Source organism: Staurois parvus, unplaced genomic scaffold (genome assembly GCF_062004578.1).
Source record: "Staurois parvus isolate SC_StPar_1 unplaced genomic scaffold, SC_StPar_1.0 ptg000581l, whole genome shotgun sequence".
In the NCBI taxonomy this organism is placed as follows: domain Eukaryota; kingdom Metazoa; phylum Chordata; class Amphibia; order Anura; family Ranidae; genus Staurois; species Staurois parvus.
Genome location: NW_028318377.1, coordinates 8,201,409 through 8,227,829, shown reverse-complemented (window position 1 = coordinate 8,227,829; position 26,421 = coordinate 8,201,409). Strand labels below are relative to the sequence as shown.

General features: G+C 42.9%; 1 protein-coding gene across 3 annotated transcripts in view; it reads left to right on the top strand.

Moving 5' to 3' along the window:
- The first annotated feature begins 2,928 nt into the window (after positions 1-2,928).
- Positions 2,929-26,421, top strand: part of LOC149450170 (zinc finger matrin-type protein 1-like) — a 69,095-nt gene continuing 45,602 nt past the window's right edge. For 2 of the 3 annotated variants that reach the window (XM_089692322.1, XM_089692321.1), the window contains exon 1: positions 2,929-3,098. In XM_089692322.1, coding sequence (XP_089548448.1) covers positions 2,957-3,098 — 142 coding nt within the window. In that variant the 5' untranslated portion in view covers positions 2,929-2,956. Of the gene's footprint in view, positions 3,099-6,891; positions 7,007-26,421 lie in introns of all 3 variants that reach the window. The other variant, XM_089692323.1, reaches the window with a different exon arrangement.

Below are 26,421 nucleotides of genomic sequence, written 5' to 3'. Positions count from 1 at the left end.
AAAGTTTGGCTTTTAGTTATATGGGGGGGGGGGGGGTTTGGTGAGGGGTAATAAAACCATGGCTCAACAGTAAATTTTTATTGTCGCTGATGTGAATGAACCTTTAGGCCTCATTCACACTGGCATTCCTATGTTTAGCTTCCATCTTCACCAGGTCTTCCTTTCGGGTTCTCAGGCTTCAGCCGTTTTTATAGCTGAGCCACAATGATGCGACTCCTGTGCATGCGCACGGAAGTCACGACCACAGCACAGAATTCTGTATGGACATCAGAGCCCAGTGTGCATGAGCTGGTGATGTCACCGGCTGCTGCTAAATATCTCCTAAACGGTTTGCTGCCTGTGTCCCTGTTAATGAGGTTCACTCTCTATATTTATTCTGGCAATCGTTATCACTGAAAGTGAAAAAATATCTCACATTTTGGGTTGTCCCCAGAACAGGAATAGAGGGGAAACCTTCCACTGGTGACACTATTTCTAGTGATCTTACCAATAATACATAAGGAATGCCGGGCCATCTCAAGAAATCCTCATGACATAAAGTCACTGTCACTGCGTTTCAAGGATTTCTCGAGTTGTTGCAGCATTATTTATGTAATATTGTTTTTAGCATGGTGGGAACACAAGTTAATGTTTGCAGGCACTAATTGCATTCATCTATTTAGATATACACAGAGTTTTTTTTCTCAGAGAAAAGGTGCAGGAACTTCCCCCCTCCCCTGGCTTGTCGCCAGCCCTGGAATCGCCCCCTTTAGAGAACAGGAAACTAAGTATAATTTGGGGGGCTGGTATGAGCCCTTAGTTGTTACTGCAGTAAAGGCAATGATAGACCCACTACAGCAAGAATAGATCCCTTCAGCAATAATAGACAGTTCCCCATATATCCAGAAAAGAGACATCCCCCATATATCCAAAAAAGAGACATCCTCATAAATTCAGAGAAAAAGCCCAATCCAGCAGAGACATTCCAAAATATTCAGCAAAGAGACATCCCCATATATTTAGCAAAGAAATGGCCCAAATCCAGCAAAAAGACAGCCCCCATATATTCAGCAAATAGACATCCCCATATATTTAGCAAATATGTGGCCCAATCCAGCAAAGAGACATCCCCAATACAGCAAAGAGACACCCCAAAATATTTGGTAGACAATTCCAATCCAGCAAAGAGACATCCCCAATCCAGTAAGAAGACATCCCTAATCCAGCAAAAAGATAGCCCAATCCAGCAAAGAGACGTTACAATATATTCAGCAAAAAGACATCCCCATATATCCAGCAAAGAGAAATCCCCATCCAGCAAATAGACATCCAAAAAAATTCAGCAAAGAAACATCGCCATATATCCAGCAAAGACACATCCCTGTCCAGGAAAAAGACATTCTCAATCCAGCAAAGAGACATTCCAAAATATTCAGCAAAGAGACATTCCTAATCCAGTAAAGAGGCAGCCCAATCAAGCAAAGAGACATCCCAATATATTCAGCAAAGAAACATCACCATATATCCAGCAAAGACACATCCCTGTCCAGAAAAATGACATTCTTAATCCAGCAAAGAGACATCCCAAAGTATTTAGCAAAGGGACATTCCCAATCCAGCAAAAAGACATTCCTAATCCAGCAAAGAGACAGCCCAATCAAGCAAAGAGACATCCCAATATATTCAGCAAAGAAACATCGCCATATATCCAGCAAAGACACATCCCTGTCCAGAAAAAAGACATTCTCAATCCAGCAAAGAGACATCCCAAAATATTTAGCAAAGGGACATTGTCATACATCCAGCAAAAACACATACCTAATCCAGCAAAGAGACATCACAAAATATTCAGTAAAGAGAAATCCCCATTAATTCAGCAATGAGACATCCCCAATCCAGCAAAGAGACATCTCCATTTATTCAGCAAAGAGACATCCCTGTATATCCAGCAAAGAGACATCATCATCCAGCAAAGAGACATTCCCAATCCAGCAAAGAGACATCCCCATATAGCCAGCAAAGAGACATCCCCATTCAGCAAAGAGACATCCCCAGTCCAACATAAAGACATCCCCAATCCAGCAAAGAGACATCCCCATTTAGCAGATAGACATTCCCAATCCAACATAAAGACATCCCCAATCCGGCAAAGAGACATCCCAAAATATTCAGCAAAGAGACACTCATTATGCAGCAAAGGGACATCCCCAATCCAGCACAAAGGCATTTCTAATCAAGCAAAGAGACAGAACTACGGATTGCCACACTTTCTCTTTGTCTCTGGCCTGGAGGAAGTGCTGAACACCATTCCAGCACGTTCTGCCACAAAAGAAAGCCCTGGATATAAACTTATATTTGTTCATTTAAACAATGTTTTGTGTTTGCCTATAATGATACACCATTACACTTACTCATCACTAGGTAGTGTGGGAGTGTCACTTTCGGGTGATCTTGGTGACAACCAAGGATTCCCTGACTTTGGAAGGATTTCCTCTCACTTCCTGTTTTGGTTCTGGGACAGGAAGTGAAAGGAAATCTCCCCAACGGGACGCAGATGGCATAAATAAGCCTTACATTGGGGTATTACCCTCCCCCCTACTGAACATGGAGAAAACGTTTTGCCTCTAGTTCTGGTTTAACCTTCAAGTTTCCAGGCGTGCTGTAAGTCTGAGGGAAAGCTCACACGACAAATCGCGGCGACCAAAATGTTTTCCGTTAACTTTTCATCACAAGTTTATTTTTATTTTATTTTTTTAATTAAAGAACGTTGTTTGCACGTACCACGTCTACAGGAAGCCAGGGGGGCTCTTGCCCACAACAAAGATGGCGATAGTAGTTCCCACGAACCCCGCACGACTTCCGGTCACGGGAGTCGCCCAGCCGCTGGGATCTGCCCTGCGTCACATGTGACGTCACGGCCTACACCCTGCTGCTGGCCAGTCCCTCCGGAGGGGTGGGGGAAGTAGGAGAGTGAGACATGGCGTCGGAGGGTGCCATCATCCCGCAGCTAGTGGAGAGTATAACACAGAGCAGCAGCCCCTCTGCAGCCACTTGTAGCGTGCCCATGGCGGGGGGTGACATTAGTAGTAGTGCCCAACCCACCATCCCCTGCCAGACAGGTGAGTGTGAGTGAGCCCAGCCAGGGAACAGGCCCCAAACATGGAGGAGGGGGAGGGGAGGAGGGACTCAGGCTGTCCCATAGGGCTCTGTACGCCTGCTGTTGGGGGGGCATGCTGGGACTTGTAGTTGCCCAGTCCTGAGTAAGGTTTGTGTTGTGATGACATTAGTCTTTATGTACTATTATTATGGGATTGGTTGCCTAGACTACCCATGTTTGTTTATGTTGTGGGACTCCCCTTGGTCGTCCCTGTAGGCTTATTAATACCTGTAGCTGTGGGGTAGGCAGCCCCTGGCTGTCCTGGGTTGCCATGGAGCCCCCCAAGTGTCCCCCACCACTTCAACCACAAAGTCCCAATCTGTGGGTGGTAGCATGGGTGGTGTAAGGTGCTCTGAGCCCCCATCTGTAGCCTCAGCGTGCAAAAATATCAGGGGGTGCGCTGCTTGCCGCCACCCGTCTGAGTGCCGGAATCCTCTAAATGTGTCCTTTTAGGGGTCGTGTACACTTTCAATTGTGGGGGGTAAAACTATGTGGTTATTATACAGGATTTATATAGCGCCAACAGTTTGCTCAGCGCTTTACAATATAATGGGAGACAATACAGTTCACTACAAGAGGGTGAGGAGGGCCCTGCTCCTCGGAGCTTACAATCTAGGAGAGGTTGGGCTGCATTTTTTACCATCCCTCAAAACCCCCACCCCTATTTTGTTGCGGCGGCCGGGGGTACACACATTATAAAGTTTTGGTTTTATACCCCTGTCCCGCTTGGTCGGCGATACCGTCTGCTGACCATGACCCATTGAAGTGATTGGGGCCTATGCTGCAATGCACTCTGGTATTTAGGGGGTTAAAGCAGATGGGGAGGAGGTGACACAACGCCCCTCACAGATTTGTCTAACGACGGGCACACTGCGATTTGAGTGCAGCGCAATTTATCCCATTCACTTCTATAAGATTGTGCGGTTTCATGAAGGCCCAGCAATGTCCTGCATGGTATACCTTTGAGCGTTTAGAAAACGCACGGTCTAGCAGAAGTCAGTGCCGCGGCGTACCAGTGTGAGCCCAGTCTAATGATCTCTGTACAGCAAAGCAGCTGTAAATGTCCTCTAAGTACCTCGGTGATCAGTCCGGAGCACCTAGTGCTAGGCTTTCTCACACCTTGCAGCTCGCCTTCACAAATCCATTCCATATTTGTTTTAAATTGCGATGGAGTCCCTTCATTTTAAATGCCCCCCCCCCCCCACGCATAGATGTAAGCGGTCTGTGCCTTAAAGCGGTAGTAAACCGCAGGAAAGGGGGGGGAAAAAAAAGTCCCCTGCAAATTAACGTCATAATGTGCTGGTGTGCATCACATATTAGTACATTATATAAAACCTTAAAACGAAGCCCTCCATCGGCGCACTGTCGCCACTACAGAGGCTTCCATCTTTACCCGGTCTTCCTTCCAGGTTCGCGAGCTCCAACCGTCTGACAGGCCGGGCCACGATGACGTCACTCCCGCGCACATAGCTCTGAAAGAACGGCACAGGTATGCCATTCCTTCAGTGCACATGCGCCGGCTTTAGATGAGAGAGAATATCTCCTAAACGGAGCTCATTTAGGAGATATTCATTTTACCGATAGGCAAGCTTACCTGTAGGTAAAATTTAAAAAATGAGTTCCCTACCACTTTAAATAGTTACGTAGAACCTCAGTGAACGGCTGTTCTGTACAAACAGGTCTGGAGTACCTAGTGCTTGACTTTCTCACACCTCAGTCGTTCTTCAGAAATCCATTTGACGTCTACCATAAGTTGGGATGGGGTGCCTTCATTTTCAATGGCCCCCCCCAAAACACGGATGCAAGTGTTCTTTGCCTTACATTGTTACATAGAACCTCAGTGATCAGCTGTTTTGTACATGCAGGTTCGGAGAGCCTAGTGCTAGGCTTTCTCACACATTACAGCCTGCCTTCAGAAATCCATTCCATGTTTGTTATAAATTGTGGGGGTGCCTTCATGTAGAATGGTCCCCCCAACACATGGATGTAAGCGCTCTGTGCTTTACAGTATACGGCTTTGGGAAAACAAAGGTGTAGTAGCGCAACATTGACCATAGCAGCCACAGAGCTGCTATGGGGCCCAGGGTAGGAGGAGGCACTGATAGACTGTTAAATATGTTTAGGAGTGGCAGCTACAGATGAGCTTGGGAATCCTCCATATTCCTCTCTAAACCAGACTCGGGCCTGTGAGCTGTTGGTTTGGTCTTTCCCCTGGTCTTTCTGAATATGAGAATCCTCTAAATGTGTCCCACTAAGAACTTCAATTATTTGTTCTGTAGTCGGTCCAGATCACCTAGTGCTAGGCTTTCTCACACATTACAGCCTGCCTTCAGAAATCCATTCCATGTTTACCATGAGCTGCGATGGGATGCCACCCCCTCCTCCCTCTACGCACAGATGTAAGCGAACTAGCCTTATGGTATATCGCTTTGAAAAAAGTCCATGCAACTGCTATGGAGCCTGGAGTGGAAGGGGACCCCAATAGGTAGGCTGTTGGGTAAGGTTGAGGGCCTCTTCACATCTAGTGACTTGGGATCACAGGTAGTATGAAATTCCAATTCACGCTGTAATCAAGGCAAAATCCAGCACGCTTGTTTGTGTGGCATTCATTTTTAATGGCACCTAAAGCGTGGTACGGTTTTGTCATGATAAACCGTATGGTGCAAATCTTGTCACCCAAAAACCAGCTGGAGCTACTTTTGGGTAACAAGCATCGCGTGATGCGGTTTGCTGTGTGATAAATCACAGCACAACCGCACCGCTTTTTAGGTGCCATTACATTACATTTTGCCTGGATTGCAGTGCAGTTTGGAATCGCAGTAGTTCCATCCGTGATCCCAAATCACTAGATGTGACCAGGTTCTGATGGTTGCAGTTAGAGATGAATTTGGACGTCCTTTAAACTTCTAAATTTCTAACCCACACTTGTGCATTTTTGTACTCCTTGTGAGCTTCAGGGTAATGACCTGGCATGCAGCTCATTGGAGTGTAAAAAAAAAAAATGCAAGTTTGGGGAAGGAGGGGAGATGGTGGGGCCAAGTTAGGGGAGGGGGGGAGATGGTGGGGCCAAGTTAGGGGAGGGGGGGAGATGGTGGGGCCAAGTTAGGGGAGGGGGGGAGATGGTGGGGCCAAGTTAGGGGAGGGGGGGAGATGGTGCCTTAAAGCGGAACTTTCCCTTTTGGGTGGAGCTCCGCTGCTGGGAACCTCAATGTGAATCCAGCCTTGGCATTCATAGTGCTGGTGTACCTTCAAATAGGCTTTTGAATCATCGTGTTTTGGTGCCATGTCTTTTTACTGCAATACCAAAATGACACGGCACCAAGATTCTGACATTGGAAGGTCTCACTTTGAGACTTATTAAAAAAATAATAATCTGAGACATATTCCACTTAATACTGCTCAGTTTCTGCAATAAAACAGCTGATTATTAGACGTTCTAAGTAGGAAGCTCTTTCCAATTAGCAACAAGTGGGGGATGTCTAGCCTGCGTGTAATCGACACCATACACTCTCCTCGATCCAGCGTACAGTTTGGGACTTTGTGGATTTCTTTATTGAAAAAACAAGAATCCTTTCCCCAGTAGAAGCTTCAAATCTCTTTTATTTATGTCCTGGGAGTAATTATAGTCTCATTAATGTATGTTATGGGAGTGGGATTTACCGCGCAGTGTGATTTGGGAGTAGTGCTCTTTCCAGTTCTCCTGGATGCACAGTATGTGAGTAAGAGATTCTATAAAAACTATCTTCTGTTTATAGTATGCTGATGGGAATCTCTTAAAGGTTCCAAAATGCGTAATCTGCATCTAGGGATGTAACCAATATCCTCGGTGCAAGTATAATCACAGCAGTCAACACCGGTGTCCCTGGAATAGTAAGTGTATAATATATTGTGAGACGTCCTGTTCCTCATATATGTCTATTCTTGACACAGTGTGTAATAGATTCAAAAGGGCCCCTGGAATTAAATTCCCATTAATTTTTTGCTTGGAAGTTCCTAAGTTTGAGTGGGACTTCATTATACACCAATTTCATTGTTTTTTTTTGTTTTGTTTTCTACATAGCTGAAGTTTACACCCTACTATTTTGCTTTCATATATGATGTGATTGGGAGCCCCCTGGATCTGGTCTACGGTACATAATGGAACTGGGGAGCCCCTTTATCATTTCTATATATGGAATAATAAAGTTAACCACACCCTCCTTGACAGCCTCTCCATGTAATATGACTTAAATATACAGTTTTTGTTTAGCTTTGTGTTTGCATCCTTTGCATTTTTATGTTGAGAGATGAGCACTTCTGTGCTCTCCGTGTTATTAGAACTAGGGCTGGATACATCTCCGTAGCTAATAAACCTAATTGCAACCACAACTTTTGGAGCATCATTTGATGTAGATGTTCCCTGGCACCTTCAAATTGTGAGACTGGACCTACTGTCTCCTAACTTCTGTAGCAGCTTGTCCACCTCCAGCGCCGTGTTTGGTTCATTCTTAATACATGCAGGCCAGTGGTTCTGGGCAACTCTAGAAACTTATGGCATTTTAGTTTTGCTTCTGTCAGTTGAGCCAAAATCTTTCCTTTCGGTTTTGTAATCATTAATTCAGCTGTATATACATCAGCTAGTCCATGCTGACCTGTAGTTTTTTCCTTGCTCTTCTAGCACCATGGCCTTATGCAAACTGAGCTTTTTAACCCTTGTGCTTGAGATCTGTGTTGTGTGGGTAGAAAACACAGATGTACCGTCCGGCCCTGCTGCTGGCAGCCTGTAAAACTAGAAGAGGAAGAAAGCTGCTGCAGCTGGATGGTGCACTGAGTGGTACTAACATTTAGGCCACAGTGCCCATGGACAAATGCCTGGAATGCTGACTACTTGTATTGCAGGTATTCGTCCCTGGACGCCTACCGCCCTAAACGTTATTACCACTTTGTGTACCATACAGGCGCAGGAGCATTCGGCGTCTCATAAGGCGTTATTTACTAAAGCTGTAGAGTGCGAAATATGGTGCACCTTTTCATAGAAGCCAATCGGCATCCAGGTTTTAGGCTGGCCATACACTATACAATTTTCTGTTTAATTTCTGCCCAATTTTCTTTAGATTTACCTTCAGCTATATAGTGAAAGGCTGGCCATACACTATACAATTTTCTGTCCAATTTTTTCCCAATTTCAATTAATTTACCTTCAGCTATATAGTGAAAGGCTGGCCATTTACTATACAATTTTCTGTCCAATTTTTCCCCAATTTCAATTAGATTTACCTTCAATTATGTAGTGCAAGAGCCTGCCTAATTGGATACAATTGAAAGTATTGTTAGGTTTGACCTGCTATTATATGGTTTTTGGTAAATTTAAAACAAAAATCTCAGGAAAATTGTATAGTGTATGGCCAGCCAAAGGGCCTGCCTAATTGGATACAATTGAAAGTGTTTAGGTTTGACCTCATATGGTTTTTGGTAAATCTAAAGCAAAATTCTCAAGAAAACTGTATAATGTATGGCCAGCCTAATTGCCAAAGCTGAGGTTAGAAGCTGCGTGGCTTTCATGCACAGCTGCACCAGATTCTGATTGCTCCACTTTTAGTAAATCTCCCCCTATAGAGTTTTACAGGCTGCGGGCAGCAGGGCTGGACAGGTACATCTGGGTCTTCTCACCTGCACAGAAGCGACAGGATCTCATGCTAAATGACCAGTGTACATGAGGCCTATGTCAGCCACTTTTTCTAAGACACATATAACATGTAAGGCAAAGCCTAAAATTCTGAGTTTGGTACTTTTTTGACCAGTAGGAATGTTTTAAAGGATAGGTTCACTTTTGTAAAAAAAATTGCATTTATTTTTTTACTAGGAGCTTGCAAATCATTGTACCTGTGACCAGCACATCATGGGTGCAATGCAGGGCTCTTGCATACTGTCAGTGTAAGCTGTCTGCTTGTACAGGCAGGCAGTTCTAAACTAACAGGAAGCGTCAATGGACTACTGTATCTAGAGCACTCAACAGCACCATGGTAGTTCATTGAAACCTACAAGCCGACAGACGCAAAAGCTGACAGTAGTTGTAGTTCTCCCATTCACAGAACACTGTAGCTGTAAATGAAGGACATAGCTGGGTGAGTTCCACATGTCCGCGTTTTTCTCCCTACGTCTTCCAGGACAGCCATCTGAGACCTAGGGCTCCTCCCTCCGGATCAGGAAACACACCATCCCCCATGCCTTTAAAAGGCGGGCCTCCGGGCCTCACATCCAGTTTTTTGTGTTTCCTGAGCGGAAGGATGCACGCCGTAGGAGCCAGGGTGATCCTCGCACCCTCAGGAAGGCTGGCCTGGAAGGGTGTTGTCGGTCTGTACCTCCGTCCCCGGTGTCTTCCACGTGGTGGGGCTAGCATCTGGTGGTGTCCTTCAGGCCCAGGTGGGTAACCGACACTGCCGCGTGTCACTGGGGCTTGCCCCGATCGTTTCCTCTCCTCTGACCCGGCATTCAGTGGAATGTGCAGGGGAGAGGAGGGACTTCCTGTTGGGCGCGGCCTTGCGTTCCAGGGACCGGAAGTAGTAGGGCGGATGCGCTCCACAGGCGCATTTTTATATTGTGACTGTGAGCGCTGGGAGATCAGGGGTGTGTGGGTTCAGCTGCAACAGTAACATGTTACGTGTTCTACCCTGAGTATGGGTGTAACATGTTACAAAAGGTGATTGTATCCTTATAGCTGAGAATGTACAATATATGTAAAGTGCTGTGTAAATTCATGGCGCTATGCAAGTACCTGTAGTAGTAATAATTATTATTATACAGGATTTATATAGCGCCAACGGTTTGCTCAGCGCTTTACAATATAGTGGGAGACAATACAGCAACAATACAGTTCAATACAAGAGGGAATTGAGGGCCTGATCCTTGATAATAATAAAGCGGTATTAAAACCAAAAATGTATTATATTGCAGCTTACCAATCATTAGATGTGATGACTACATTAGTTTTCTTTTGACTTAACTCTCGGTTTTCAGCGGGTGATCTTACCCATTAACACACCTTCTGTATTAGTTGAAACACCACTCTGGAGGAAAAAGCCAGGACACAGCAGATGTCAGGCGGGGGGCAAGGGGAGTGTTAAATGTATTAGCAGATTTGAAGACAAACTCCAGCTTACACTTCATAATCAGTTACAGCAAACCGTTTCTTCCTTTTGGGATAAAGGTTTACATGAATAAATAAAAGCTGGTCATTTCTATCACTCCTGCCTGTGGTAAATGGTCTCATCCATGTAAAGCTAATACCTCCTGCTGGAAAGCAGAATTGCTGGCTGAATCACCACATGAAACTAGAAGAAGGCAAGCCAGAAAAGAAATGAATACAGCCATCACTAATAAGAATTAAGCTGCAAAATAACATTTGCTTTTAATACTGATGTAACTTTGTGTTTTAGTTGCTATTACCCAGTAGGAAAATTTCCCTTTTTCCTGTCCTCGTCAAACAGGACAAGCTATTAGGGTCGTGAGTGTCACTGGAACAAGGAGAGATGGTAATAAATATCTGACAGTTTCTCTTACACCAGCCTTTTTTGGCCAGGGTTTGTTCAGAGGATGCTGGGAGTTCCTCAGATTGTGGCTGATTGACCTATGTGACTGTGTCTGCACAGTTCTGGGTATAATGCTACTGGGCACATTCAGCAGCTTGACACTAGTGATATTCTTAGCTATCTAGAAGGCCCCTTTCAGGCAGGCATTCTGATCAGGTCTGCCTGTCAGGTGGACCTGATTGGAAAGTTCATTGATCCCTGTGGGCAGGTGGACTTGTTTCTGTTTACACCTGTCTACCGTTGTGTTCGATGCCCGCTAAAATAAAATGGCAGAGTACTCCATTCTCTAACATTTGAGCGGATCGGAGGTAGCTGGGTGTAAAAGGATAGCGGAGTCTGTTTACTCCCAGACACCCATAGAGCAGAGTGGGCTCTGCAGGTACTGAGCAGACACGAATGTGTCATCTGCTTGCTCTGATCAGCTCACAGATCCCCTTCTGATCGCAACCAAATCCACCCTATGGAAAAGGGGCCTAAGGGTGGGTTTCGGACCACAAAAGGAGCATTCATTTACTGACCACCAATATAAGTGGCGTTCTCCCAATCACCCAAATGAATTGCCCTTAGCAGGGGATCCCTGGGGTAATGGCTTTAAAAACAAAGTTTGTTTTTTTTTTTGTTTTTTTTTTATCATTTACCTAGGTGGATGCACCATCTAGCCCAGTGGTTCTCAACCTGTGGGTCGCGACCCCTTTGGAGGTCAAACAACCCTTTCACAGGGGTCGCCTAAGACCATCGGAAAACACATATTTCTGATGTGTACAGAGCAGCTACTGTGTAGAAAGCAGCTACTGTGTTGAAAGCAGCCGTATTGGAGGTAAAACGACACATGAATTATAATTACTGGGTAAAGAATTTTATGGTTGGGGGGGTCACCATAACATGAGGAACTGTATTAAAGGGTCACGGCATTAGGAAGGTTGAGAACCACTGCTCTAGCCGATATGTCATCTATCCTCTGCTGGTTCTAAGGGTGCGACCTGAGCGATCAGATACCACTAATTGTTACTGCTGATATTTCATCCTAGGAAAGACTCCGTGGGATACATCCAGTTCTTCCTCCAGTCTAGTTTAGTTCAGCATTAGGAGTTGAATACCATCAAAGAGCAAATCTCAGTCGTTTGGCCCCTCATACCTTAGGGCCTTTGTGCAGAGTGTTGCACGTTGTTTAGCCCTGTGACCCCATGGAACTTTAACCTGGTTCTTTCAGCCTTTCAAGGACTGCTATCACCTCTACACGTTTACATTTTACCAGGTGGATGTTCAAGCCTCCTCTGATGCCAGTTTCAGGCGTGAGATGCTACAAGCCGCTCTCTAAATTCTGGTGAGACCTTCTTCACCTATTATTTGGGCTGGTTGGCATTTTTTTTTGCTTGGTTGCCCACCCTGCTTTTGGACATCTAATGGTTAAAGATCAAAGATCCTGTGTCCTATACTATACAACTAAAAAAAAAAAGGCTTTGTGATTTCAAATCAATTTCTTTGAGTACAGTACAGGACACCGGACCTTCCCCTTTATTCTTTATGATCTCCCTATAGCTTGCAAAAAAACTGAGGCTAGCTGGAGGTGTGGAAGGGGTTATGTAGAGGATGTCCCTTCAGCTTTCTTTTTTTGTTTCCCCGGTGTCCAATCAGCTGAAGCTAGCTGCATATAACCCATGGTGAAAAACCAAGCATCTTGTGTCCTATACTGTACTTCAAGAAATAGATTTTATCGGAAAGTCGAAATTTCTGTTTTTCTGAAGGTAGTCAGCAGTGGCATCTCTATACATGCTTCCTGTAAGCTTCACTGTGGTGTTCCCTGCACAAATGACAGCTCTGCCAGCAGTCTGAATGGTAGTATTTATTCATGTTTTCCAGTGATTGCTAGGATTGGGGATTAACAAGGAGGCATGACAGAGGCTAGTATCTACAGCGTACCCTGAACTGCACACCGTGTGCCCCTGGATATCCTGAAAATGTGCGCTACACTGGATATGGGGGGATAGAGCATTTTCACCAAACATCTTCCAGGACAAGAATATTAAAAATGATTGGTTGTACTCCCTACAGCAAACACAAGTGTACAAAAAACCCTACTGCTCCCTCATACCTCAGTTTAGTTTTTGGGGGGTTTTCTGTCTGCCAATACTGCACCAAAATTTTAATTTTCCTCCTGAATGGAATGGTGTTGAGTCAGTGGTCTACTTCTAGTTCCAGTATTGCTATAGTCTATCTGGCTTAATGGAAAACTTATATCGCTGTGCTTAATGTAAATACCAATTTGAAACTTTATAACTGTATGAAAAAGATAGGGGCATCCACCAATATCCATAAACTGATAATAATAAATACCAGTATATGACCAATATGTGTTGTGCTGTCACTTTAAAAAAAAAAAATTGCCAATTTCATATCATGTGCAAAACATATAATCAAAAACTTAACCATATAAAAGGTATGCGCAAATAGTGCTACAACATATCAAACGTTTTAACATAATAGGGAATATGACTCTGACTTTTAAGGGATCAGTAAGGAAATCAGAAACGTGCCTCAAAGTGACCAGTGAATATGTGTATTAAAGTGGTTCTAAAGGCTGAAGGGTTTTTTTTTTTTTTACCTTCATGCATGAAGGTAAAAAAAAAACCTTCAGCGTGCATCTCCCCCTTAGCCCTCCTAACACTACCATGTCTGATCTTGATCCAGCGATGTGCACGAGAGCAGGGTCTTTCCCTCCTCATTGGCCGAGACACAGCAGCATGATCCATTGGCTCAATTACAACTAGTCAGGAGGGAGTGGGGCCAAGCCATGCTCTGTCTTAGACACAAGGGGCTCGGGGGCTAGCACACACAAGTGCCCCCCAGAACAAGCCGTTTTCTTTCGGGGGGGACCTAAGAAGAGGAGGTTCGGGACTGCTTTGTGCAAAACCACACAGAGTAGGTAAGTATGACACGTTTGTTATAAAACGAAAATTTGAACACTTGTTCACCAACATGAAAAGCACACCTTTTACCGGAGCATGAGATCCCTTAAAGGAGATCTATTGTGCCTTCCCAAACAAGGGGTTAATATGCATGGCATTATTATACAGGATTTATATGGCGCCAACAGTTTGCTCAGCGCTTTACAATATAACGAGAGACAATACAGTTCAATACAAGAGGGTTAGGAGGGCCTGCGCCTTGGAGCTTAAAATCTTAAGCATCCCCAGGAAGGTTACTCCAACACTTCCACAGCATCCGATTAAGCAATGGCCAGATTAGGAAAAGAGAGCACCCCACTTAGCATGCTATCATAACTTGGATTTACTAAATAATGTCAATACTCACAAAGCATGAAAACTGGCATCTTTGAAAAGCCGCACTACTCCGCATCTGTGCGCGGTGACATCCGATTGTATGCTCTGTCCTACGTCTTTCATCAGAATTGACGTCATCAGGGGCCAGGGACTTCCCTCTAGTTTGACCTATCCCTGTAATACAAGGTCTGCTCCCTGGTTATCCTCATTGCTCTTTCTGCAGCTAGCTTGCAAGTGTACACAAAAATTTTCAAGGTGCAGGTAAAGCAGTATTTTTGGTAGAAGAGATTTATAAGTATTCCTATCAAAAGTGTTGACTTTAAATGTGCCTACAGTTACTTTAAAATATATAAAAATAAAATAAATATATATATATATATTTTGCAGTGTAGCAGCTTAGACGTAGCACTACAATAGTTTTTTGTTTTTCGTGCTCTTTTTCTTGTTACCTGGTGATCCTGCCTGACAGTGCATAATTACATAGTTAGTCTGCCTGAAAAAAAAAAGTTATCCTACACCCACAGTTGATCCAGAGGAAGGCAAAAAAAAAAAACTAGCAAAGCATGATCCAGTTTTCTCCTGCTTGGAAAAAAAATTCCTTCCTGATCCCCCGAGAGGCAATCGGATATTCCCTGGATCAACCTTTACCTACATATGTTAGTATCCAGTTATATTCTGTGTATCTAAGAAACAATCCAGGACTTTTTTAAAGCAATACACTGAACTGGCCAGAACCAACTCTTGAGAGAGTCTATTCCACATTCTCACAGCTCTCACTCTGAAGAAACATTTTGGTGTTTGGAGATAAAATTTCTTTTCCTCCAGATGTAAATTGTGCCCCCTTGTCCTCTGTGATGACCTCAGGGTGAATAACTCTACACCGAGTTCACTATATGAACCACTGATGTATTTATAGATGGAGATCATATCCCCCCTTATGTATTATACATGGAGATCATATCCCCCCTTATGTATTATACATGGAGATCATATCCCCCCTTATGTATTATACATGGAGATCATATCCCCCCTTATGTATTATACATGGTGATCATATCCCCCCTTATGTATTATACATGGAGATCATATCCCCCCTTATGTATTATACATGTTGATCATGTCCCCCCTTATGTATTATACATGGAGATCATATCCCCCCTTATGTATTATACATGGAGATCATATCCCCCCTTATGTATTATACATGGTGATCATATCCCCCCTTATGTATTATACATGGAGATCATATCCCCCCTTATGTATTATACATGTTGATCATATCCCCCCTTATGTATTATACATGGAGATCATATCCCCCCTTATGTATTATACATGGAGATCATATCCCCCCTTTTTTATTATACATGGTGATCATATCCCCCCTTATGTATTATACATGGAGATCATATCCCCCCTTATGTATTATACATGGAGATCATATCCCCCCTTATGTATTATACATGGAGATCATATCCCCCCTTATGTATTATACATGGAGATCATATCCCCCTTATGTATTATACATGGTGATCATATCCCCCTTATGTATTATACATGGAGATCATATCCCCCCTTATGTATTATACATGGTGATCATATCCCCCCTTATGTATTATACATGGAGATCATATCCCCCCTTATGTATTATACATGTTGATCATATCCCCCCTTATGTATTATACATGGAGATCATATCCCCCCTTATGTATTATACATGGCGATCATATCCCCCCTTATGTATTATACATGGAGATCATATCCCCCCTTATGTATTATACATGTTGATCATATCCCCCCTTAATCTCCTCTTCTCAAGAGAGAATAAATTCAGTTCCTCTAATCTTTCCTCATAGCTGATCTCCTCCATGCCTCTTATCAGTTTGGTTGCCCTTCTCTGTACTTTCTCCAGTTCCCCAATGTTCTTTTTGTGAATTGGTGACCAAAACTGAACTGCATATTCCAGATGAGGTCTTACTAATGATTTGTACCGGGGGAAATGATATCTCTCTCTGGAGTCTATACCTCTTTTAATACAAGAGAGGATTTTGCTCGCTTTAGAACCCGCAGCTTGGCATTGCATGCCATTATTAAGCTTGTGATCTACCAGAACCCCCAGATCCTTCCCCACCATTGACCACTCCCCCCCCCAGATCCTTCACCATTGATCCCCCCAGTTGTACCCCCCCTAGTATGTATAATGTATGCATATTCTTAACCCCCAAGTGCAGAACCTTACATTTATCAACATTAAACCTCATTGGCCACATAGTTGCCCAAATAAACAGTGCAATTAGGGGCACTTTTATAAAGCAGTGACTCTATTTACTGACATTCTCTTCAGATAATTTTGTTGTATGAAAGTGATTGATTTACCACCAGTGAATGTTTGAAAATCATTTTTACTGCTTTATAAATGTTTCTCTTAAGGCTTGTTTATATGTGCAGCAGCCCTTGCCACCTCTCTTAAAAGCATTCTGTGGTGTATTGCCTTACGGAGGCATCTGACAGGCAATGAAGTGACCTTTCTCCTTGCTGCCGGTTTAAACCATGAAAATGCCGACCCACTGTGTTGCATTCAGCACTGAATGTGACATGCTATTTAATTTTTTCCATGTGTACAGCATGCTTTTGTCTAGTTGGACAGTAAAACTGCTGCGTAAATGCCTGCTTTTACCGCCCCCTGGTCTCCCATGTGAACAATCCCTAATTGTATCTATATCTATGTAGAAGTAGCAGTGTCACCCTAGACTTCTCGTGATTTATACGAAAAAAAGCACTGCAAAAACTTGGATGAGGTCTAAAGTAATGGGTTCAATAGACTGGGTTTTTTTTGGGGGGGGGGGTTTTGTGCTATTCTTCGCAAAATAAAACCCCCCTTCCATCCTTTTCTTCCCACCTTCCTCTATCCCATGCTGCAAGGTTTTCCTCATCTGCTGAAGGAAGTTATACTGCCATTTCCAGGTGTGGGACCGCTAACCAGCACTACAGATGCACCCGACTACCTTTTCCCTCTGCCAATGTTGCTCTTCTGGATTTTGATATGACTGTCACTGTAGAACCAATAGGAAGTGCCCATGTCATTCAGGGACATTTTGTAGATTTTTTATTTTTCTTGCGTTCCAGCGATCTGTTAGAGTGGGATAAACCTAATCTTGGATCTGGGCTTTAATATTCTACAGAAACAGTACTTGTAGCTGATTTTATATTGCAATCTGTTCAATCAAAGCAAGACAGAAGTCACCCACTGGGAAAATAAATGATAAACCGGCACCATTGATAAGGAAACCGAACAGTGGGTGTACATGCAATAAGTAGAAATGCAAGCTCAACATACAAAATAGATGTATCAATCTCATAATGAAAGTGTGAAATCATAATAAAAACCGCTTTCAAATGGTTTATATGCAGAAATCTGCTATAGTTTGCTTTACGTTCAGTAAACCTAATTTATAGCAAAGATTGGTAGAAGATTCAATATATAATCAGCATAACACAGATTATCGCTCGAAGGCAAAAAAAGTTTAGAGGAGCTATAGGAAAGGTGCTCAAGAGGCCTCACTAGTTTGCCAATAAATGGTGAATCCGTGGGTCCCACGTTTTGTGGACCTTGGCTTGGTTATTTTGAAGGGTACTTGTGAGTTTCACTAATAATCCAAATCAATTTTTGTTGAGGATTATAACCATTGACTGGGTCCAACAGCAAGGACTATGTAACAGGCCAGGCTTCAGAAGATGAATGTGGATGTAATTTGGCCACCCTAGTACGGACCAAGTACCACCTTAGTAAAGGTTTATAATTGGATTCCGCTAGGATTGTGTTGACACAAATGTTAGACAGGCCATTACCCATGTACTGCCATTCTTAACATGAAATTGAGATCTCTGTCCCATTGTTACGTGTGGCAGCTTATGATTAGGATCCGTGAGAAGCCTATCCTGATAGCGTTCTAGTTTTGCACGAAAACACAAACCTGGTCAGATATTAGACATACAGTATGTTTTAATTTAGCTTTAGGTAAAGATGTAATTTGGTTATAACAGAACGTCTGGTTTTAATTTGAGATCTGCAGGTAGAAGGTCTTACTTAAAGCTCTAACTTGACATGAAAACCAGACGGCTAACATGTATAGAAAGACAGCTCTGCAATGGCCGCCTCCATACCTCAGGACAAGTTTCCTTTAGTTTTAGTGTCTTAGACTTCAGTTCACAGTGAAGAGTATAATCAAAAAGAAAAAGCCGCACATCAATGACATCTTCACAGGCAAAACTTTAGCCGACAAGCTTCAGCACATAGGCCCATCCCTTGGACCACTCGTCTGACATGCTTCACCCAATGGACTTAGGTGTCCGTTTATGAACCAGCGGTAAATAATCGCTGCTCAGTTCTCCGGCATTCTTGGAGAACACAGTTCTCCTGTACATGCCTTTTATGAAGCGGTGTAGATCAGTTCTCCAAACGAAGGGAGAGCGATCTACAAACGCTGGAGAACGATCTCCAAACGCTGGAAAACGGCTGCTTTTACTATAATCTCGCTAGATTACAGTAAGATCAGTTTACTAAACAGAGGTAAATTATCGCTGCTTAGTTTGCGGTTCCTCCGATTCTCCAGCTCTGGGATGGAGAATCTGGAGGGAGAACACATCTCCAGTGAAGGGCTGACATCGCTCCTTGCTGATCTCCTGAGTGTCATAAACTGAATGACCAGAGAGTAGCTGCGATCCTCTGAATCGCAGCTATTCTCTGTGTCCTAAACGGACACCTTAATCATAGAGGATCGTTGTAAGCGGGAACACAGAAGTGGCCATTTCAATTGAAGGATGAGCTGGCACCTTTTGAAGTCCATCTGTAGTATTGGGCTGTAGGGAGAACTGTGATTTACCAGCTACTAAATGCTGGTTATAGATGATACATTTTTTTTTTTCCATTCAATCAACAGGTTGAATGATAAAAATGAACTCTATTCCCTTACCCACCCATTCCAGGTGGATGTGGGAATCCTTCCTGCTGACTGATTGTATTCTGATGGTGGGGATACTCACCTGCCATCAGAATACACAGGTTAGTGCTGCCAACTGTAGTTTGCAGCGCTGACCGAGCAGGGCCGAAAGGGCGTTTGTACAGAAGTCGATCAGTAGATTGACTTCTGTACAACCTCCATGCCCATACATAGATTGAAATTCAGCCAGTCCTTGCTGAAGCAGACAAATTTTTGATCCATGTATGGCTGGCTTCAGTTAGAGCTGTGCAACATAAACTTGTCAGATTGACACCTTCACTATAGGGGCTCTACTGTATTGGTGGCTGTGTGCAAACAAATTGGGTTTTGAGCTGTATTGCCTATATATTGATCTGATACAAGCCTGTTATTAGAGATGTATGGGGGCTGCCATAGCTAAATTGAATATGCTAGTATCCTGGCTGTTACTCTGAGCCCCTAGGTTTAAATGATAGCTGCATCGTCTCCTCTATTGCTAACCATCACCCCATCTCTCCTAAACTAAAGTGCACTTACCCTCCAACCCAGCTTTCCCACTTACCTGTGTATCATAGGCATGACCTACTCTGCTGTTTACATCTTTTGCCAGCTTTGGTGCTGGCCTATAGACTTGAATGGGGCTTTATATCAAAATCAAAGGATGAGGACCCCACTCCTTGCAGTTTTCGACCTTGGTAATAGATGGGTGCTCATAGTGACTGCAGCGGATGATGCCATGTAAATCACAGTAAACATCACCAGCACTCCTTTCCTGAAGCCTCGTAGACACGATGAGATTATGGTACGAATGATCGTACATTTTTTATTACATGCTAGTCTCATATGAAGAGTTTACTAAAGTTACAAAAGTTCTTGTATGACAGAACGCAACTTCGGAAGTTTTGTAATGTATTCTTTCAATTCCGAATGAATACTGTGCTGATTAAACAAAAATCGTTCGTTTTGGTATTGAGAAAAGATATTGCGTATGTCGCTTCGGACACTGTTGCGATCAGCTCTTGAAATCTGTGTACTAACAATCACATTATTGGACGATTGCTTCAAAGGCAGGATTTTTCATCCGATTTTCTCATCCTGTGTACGGGGAATGAGATGTGCTCAGCACTCCTTTGCAAACATATACACTCATTATTATTGTCTTGTTATTCAAGGCCTTAATAATGAGGCTATTTTTTGTATATGGCCCCATTCAAGTTATTGGGCATGGCATTAGAGAAAGGTGAACTTGCGACTAACCCAGAAAAAGTATGCTGATCAGGAACCTCAGAAGTCTCTATCTAAATGTCTGTTCAGGGCCAGTGACTCAAATTATTGAAGTCACAGAGCTCGTTTGGTGTCCAGACCACTAGTATTTTCTTGAGAGAAGCTTTGCATTGGCAGCGTGCCATTTTTTTCTCATGACGTGTTTCTGGCGTATCGGCGCATTTGTTTATACCACATGAATAGCATATTCTAGCGTATCGGCGCATTTGTTTATACCACATGAATAGCATATTTAGTTTATGTTTGAAAAAAAACATTTTCTTAAAAGCGAAGTCCACTTTTTAGACCATGTTCCACCCATATCTAAGAAGTAACATGTTACCAAACTGCTATTCCCCCCCAAAGTGTCTTAGAGTTCTACTTCCCAGTGGCCGTTGTCACTCTTGAATTTTGCACAGCTGTCTGATGTGTAATGTAATAAACTACAAATCCCTTCTTCCACAATGTCAGTGGAACTTGTATTCCAATGATACTCACTCCAGCTCCATAACCTTGATATGGACATGAAGCTGGAGACAGAATCTTCAAGAGCCTGTGCATTGCACCAAATTAATGAGGTTGTATTGCTTTGTAGGCTCATATGCAAAAATAATAATGCAAATGAGGGTGTAATTTTTTTTCCCGAATTGCAAATATGGGTGCATTTATGGTTAAGTGAAAAGCTACACTTGGATGTTACTGGTGCAAAGGTTCAGGGATCTCATAGTATAGGGGAAGTGCCTACATATTGTGGATGCGAAGTAGGCTTTACCTTGGTGAGCAGAAAGTTGGTTGTTTCACATCAAACCAATAAAATATTTACCTTCACAAAATACAGCTTTATTTTTATGTATTTTTTTATACATGTAATTAGGCTGTCGTAATGTATTTTCCCCCTTATTTATATACTGGTAGCATTTTTACCACTTTGGTACTAGCCTAGATAGACTCCTTCATTACCAGGCCATTTTCAGTGCTTTGTTTGAAAATTCCAACACTATACCAAAATTAATTTTATATAATTTTCTTGCTATATAAAAAAAGGCCAAACTTTTTGAAATAAAAACTTTTCCTTTCTGTTTATAAATCATATCAAATTAAAATTCCAGAACAGTACAAAACCCTCAAAATTGTCCCAGGAAGGTAGACACCCCAGAATGATCTCTTTTTTGCCACATTTTTGTGACAATGTACAGTATCTCACAGAAGTGAGTACACCCCTCACATATTTGTAAATGTTATTCTATCTTTTCATGTGACAACACTGAAGAAATGACACTTTGCTACAATGTGATGTAGTGAGTGTACAGCTTGTAAAACAGTGGAAATTTGCTGTCCCCTCAAAATAACTCAACACACAGCCATTGATGTATAAACCACTGGCAACAAAAATGAGTACACCCCTATGTGAAAATTGTGTTAAGTGTCAGTATTTTTTGTGGTCACCATTATTTTTCAGCACTGTCTTAACCCTCTTGGTCATGGAGTTCACCAGAGCTTCACAGGTTGCCACTGGAATCTTCTTCCACTCCTCCATGATGACATCACGGAGCTGGTGGATGTTAGAGACCTTGCGCTCCTCCACCTTCCGTTTGAGGATGCCCCACAGATGCTCAATAGTGTTTAGGTCTGGAGACATGCTTGGCCAGTCCATCACCTTTACCCTCAGCTGCTTTAGCAAGGCAGTGGTCGTCTTGGAGGTGTGTTTTGGGGTCGTTCTCATGTTGGAATACTGCCCTGCGGCCCAGTCTCTGAAGGGAGGGGATCATGGTCTGCTTCAATATGTCACAGTATACAGTCAGGTCCATAAATATTGGGACATCGACACAATTCTAACATTTTTGGCTCTATACACCACCACAATGGATTTGAAATGAAAAGAACAAGATGTGCTTTAACTGCAGACTGTCAGCTTTAATTTGAGGGTATTTACATCCAAATCAGGTGAACGGTGTAGGAATTACAACAGTTTGCATATGTGCCTCCCACTTGTTAAGAGACCAAATGTAATGGGACAATTGGCTTCTCAGCTGTTCCATGGCCAGGTGTGTGTTATTCCCTCATTATCCCAATTACAATGAGCAGATAAAAGGTCCAGAGTTCATTTCAAGTGTGCTATTTGCATTTGGAATCTGTTGCTGTCAACTCTCAAGATGAGATCCAAAGAGCTGTCACGATCAGTGAAGCAAGTCATCATTAGGCTGAAAAAACAAAACAAACCCATCAGAGAGATCGCAAAAACATTAGGCATGGCCAAAACAACTGTTTGGAACATTCTTAAAAAGAAGGAATGCACCGGTGAGCTAAGCAACACCAAAAGACCCGGAAGACCACAGAAAAGAACTGTGGTGGATGACCGAAGAATTCTTTCCCTGGTGAAGAAAACACCCTTCACAACAGTTGGCCAGATCAAGAACACTCTCCAGGAGGTAGGTGTATGTGTGTCAAAGTCAACAATCAAAAGAAGACTTCACCAGAGTGAATACAGAGGGTTCACCACAAGATGTAAACCATTGGTGAGCCTCAAAAACAGGAAGGCCAGATTAGCGTTTGCCAAACGACATGTAAAAAAGCCTTCACAGTTCTGGAACAACATCCTATGGACAGATGAGACCGAGATCAACTTGTACCAGAGTGATGGGAAGAGAAGAGTATGGAGAAGGAAAGGAATTGCTCATGATCCTAAGCATACCACCTCATCAGTGAAGCATGGTGGTGGTAGTGTCATGGCGTGGGCATGTATGGCTGCCAATGGAACTGGTTCTCTTGTATTTATTGATGATGTGACTGCTGACAAAAGTGTTTTGGGCAATATTTTCTGCTCATATTCAGCCAAATGCTTCAGAACTCATTGGACGCCGCTTCACAGTGCAGATGGATAATGACCCAAAGCATACTGCAAAAGCAACCAAAGAGTTTTTTAAGGGAAAGAAGTGGAATGTTATGCAATGGCCAAGTCAATCACCGGACCTGAATCCGATTGAGCATGCATTTCACTTGCGGAAGACAAAACTGAAGGGAAAATGCCCCAAGAACAAGCAGGAACTGAAGACAGTTGCAGTAGAGGCCTGGCAGAGCATCACCAGGGATGAAACCCAGCGTCTGGTGATGTCTATGCGTTCCAGACTTCAGGCTGTAATTGACTGCAAAAGATTTGCAACCAAGTATTAAAAAGTGAAAGTTTGATTTATGATTATTATTCTGTCCCATTACTTTTGGCCCCTTAACAAGTGGGAGGCACATATGCAAGCTGTTGTAATTCCTACACCGTTCACCTGATTTGGATGTAAATACCCTCAAATTAAAGCTGACAGTCTGCAGTTAAAGCACATCTTGTTTGTTTCATTTCAAATCCAATTTGGTGGTGTATAGAGCCAAAAATTTTAGAATTGTGTCGATGTCCCAATATTTATGGACCTGACTGTATGTTGGCATTCATGGTTCCCTCAATGAACTGTAGCTCCTCAGTGCCGGCAGCACTCATGCAGCCCCAAACCATGACACTCCCGCCACCATGCTTGACTGTAGGCAAGACACACTTGTCTTTTGTACTCCTCACCTGGTTGCTGCCACACACGCTTGACACCATCTGAACCCAATAAGTTTATCTTGGTGTCATCAGACCATAGGACATGGTTCCAGTAATCCATGTCCTTAGTCTGCTTGTCTTCAGCAAACTGTTTGTGGGCTTTCTTGTACATCCATCAGAAGAGGCTTCCTTCTGGGATGACAGCCATGCAGACCAATTTGATGCAGTGTGCGGTGTATGTTCTGAGCACTGACAGGCTGACCCCTCACCCCTTCAACCTCTGCAGCAATGCTGGCAGCACTCATGCATCTATTTCCCAAAGACAACCTCTGGATATGACGCTGAGCACGTGCACTCAACTTCTTTGGTCGACCATAGCAAAGCCTGTTCTGAGTGGAACCTGTCCTGTTAAACCGCTGTATGGTCTTGGCCACCATGCTGCAGCTCAGTTTTAGGGTCTTGGCAATCTTCTTATAGCCTAGGCCATCTTTATGTAGAGCAACAATTCTGTTTTTCAGATCCTCAGAGAGTTCTTTGCCATGAGGTGCCATGTTGAACTTCCAGTGACCAGTATGAGAGTGTGAGAGCGATAACACCAAATTCAACACACCTGCTCCCCATTCATACCTGAGACATTGTAATATTAATGAGTCACATGACACCGGAGAGGGAAAATGGCTAATTGGGCCAAATTCAGACCTTGTCACTTAGGCTGACCATACATTATACAATTTTCTTGAAAATGTTGCTTTAGATTTACCAAAAACCATATAATATGAGGTTAAACCTAAACAACGCTTTCAATGTATCCAATTAGGCAGGCCCTTGCACTACATAGTTGAAGGTAAATCTAAAGGAAATTGGGCAGAAATTGGACAGAAAATTGTATAATGTATGGCCAGCCTTAGGAGTGTACTCACTTTTGTTGCCAGCGGTTTAGACATTAATAGATGTGTGTTGAGTTATTTTGAGGGGACAGCAAATTTACATGTTATACAAGCTGTACACTCACTACATTACATTGTAGTAAAGTATAATTTCTTCAGTATTGTCACATGAAATGATAGAATCAAATATTTACAAAAATGTGAGGGGTGTACTCACGTCTGTGGGATACTGTACATGCTCATCCTGAAGTGAATAAAACGGAACTGGGTAATGGTTCACCTGTTGAAACATTTTACACTTGTATTTGGGGCGTAACATGTTCTCTCATCCCTGATCCCATCCCCATGTGACAGTGGGTGGGTGTTCCTCTCCCCTGCAGCTGCTGTCACATTTTATAATTGGCATGGTAGATGGACTTGTAGTTTCAGTGGACTGTGAGCATGCTGATTGGCATGCTTGTTGTCCCTTCACAAGTCCTGCAGCTTTCAAACAGAGAAACCAATACAGGAGAGAGCTGCAGGATTTGTCTGCAGAAGCCTGGCATTGCACCCGAGACCCACTGACTGTGAGTGCAATGCTTTGCAGGATACTGGGGAGAAAAAAAACTGCACTTTTTTTTCCTTGCAAAAATATGCCAATTTATTATTGTTTTTCCTCAAAAGTAATTGTAACCTTCAATATACAGGCCACATATAGTGGTAGTATAGGGATAAGGAGGTTAATGTGTAGAATAAGGGAGGGTGAAGGCTTTAATATACAGGTTAAAGTCAGGATAAAAATATGATGTATAGTTCCCACAAATTCCCCCCCACCTTGAATATGTTGCTTACCCTTTATTCATAATATATATATGGGTTAGACAAAAATGGAAACACTACATCACGTGCGGGTGTCAAAGTGACAACATGTTTCGTGTTGAAAACATGGGAGACACGTCTGCACCCTGTGTGAATGGACTCTTAAAGTGTACAACATAAAGCTGATCTAGCAGAGCTCTAAAGCCCAGTACACGCGATAAGAAATTGGATGAACGATCATTCAGTTATCCTCGATGTTTCACAGCAGGTTGAAATGAAAATTCTTGCACTTTTTTTTTTCTTGTTTTTCTGATCATGCACAGTCTTTTGTATCTGATTTTTCTCGTTCGAAAACAGTACACATTAAACAAAACTTGTTTGTTCTGTTCATGTATGAGAATAATTTCCCTATGGAAATTTTCATTTGGAATGTCAGATATTGAAAGTTGTGTACACACCATAACAAAATCGAACGATCATGCCTTGTAAAGAAATTTTTTCATAGTGTGTACCCACTTAAAGCAGAACTCTGTGCAAAAACTTCTTTACATGTCCTTGTTGCTGATTTCCCACCTGTACCGACTGTCATCCATCTTCTGGTTCACTCAGTAGTTGCTTTGAAATAGCCTATTCATTTTCAGATCAAACCATTAATTCTCTTTGGTTTCTTGCTTGTAAGACCGGTGCCTGCTATGCCTCCTATTCCCCCAGCCTCTGGTCTTGGCATATCTCTTCTGTAGTTCTTTCTCCAGGATGCAATGATGTGATTCAGCCCCACTTGCAGTGGTGGGTGGATCGAGACTCTCAGACACATTCATCAATTACAGGCCTAGTGTACCCACCCACAGTCACTACAATTCCCCGTGATTGATGGGAACTGTAGTTTCCTTTTACTTGAGAGAGAGGAGAGGATATCATATAATCCCGGCTGTTGCACCTCCTCCTTTGCAGAGCAGATTCTGTTATCTTTTGCATTACAGAGA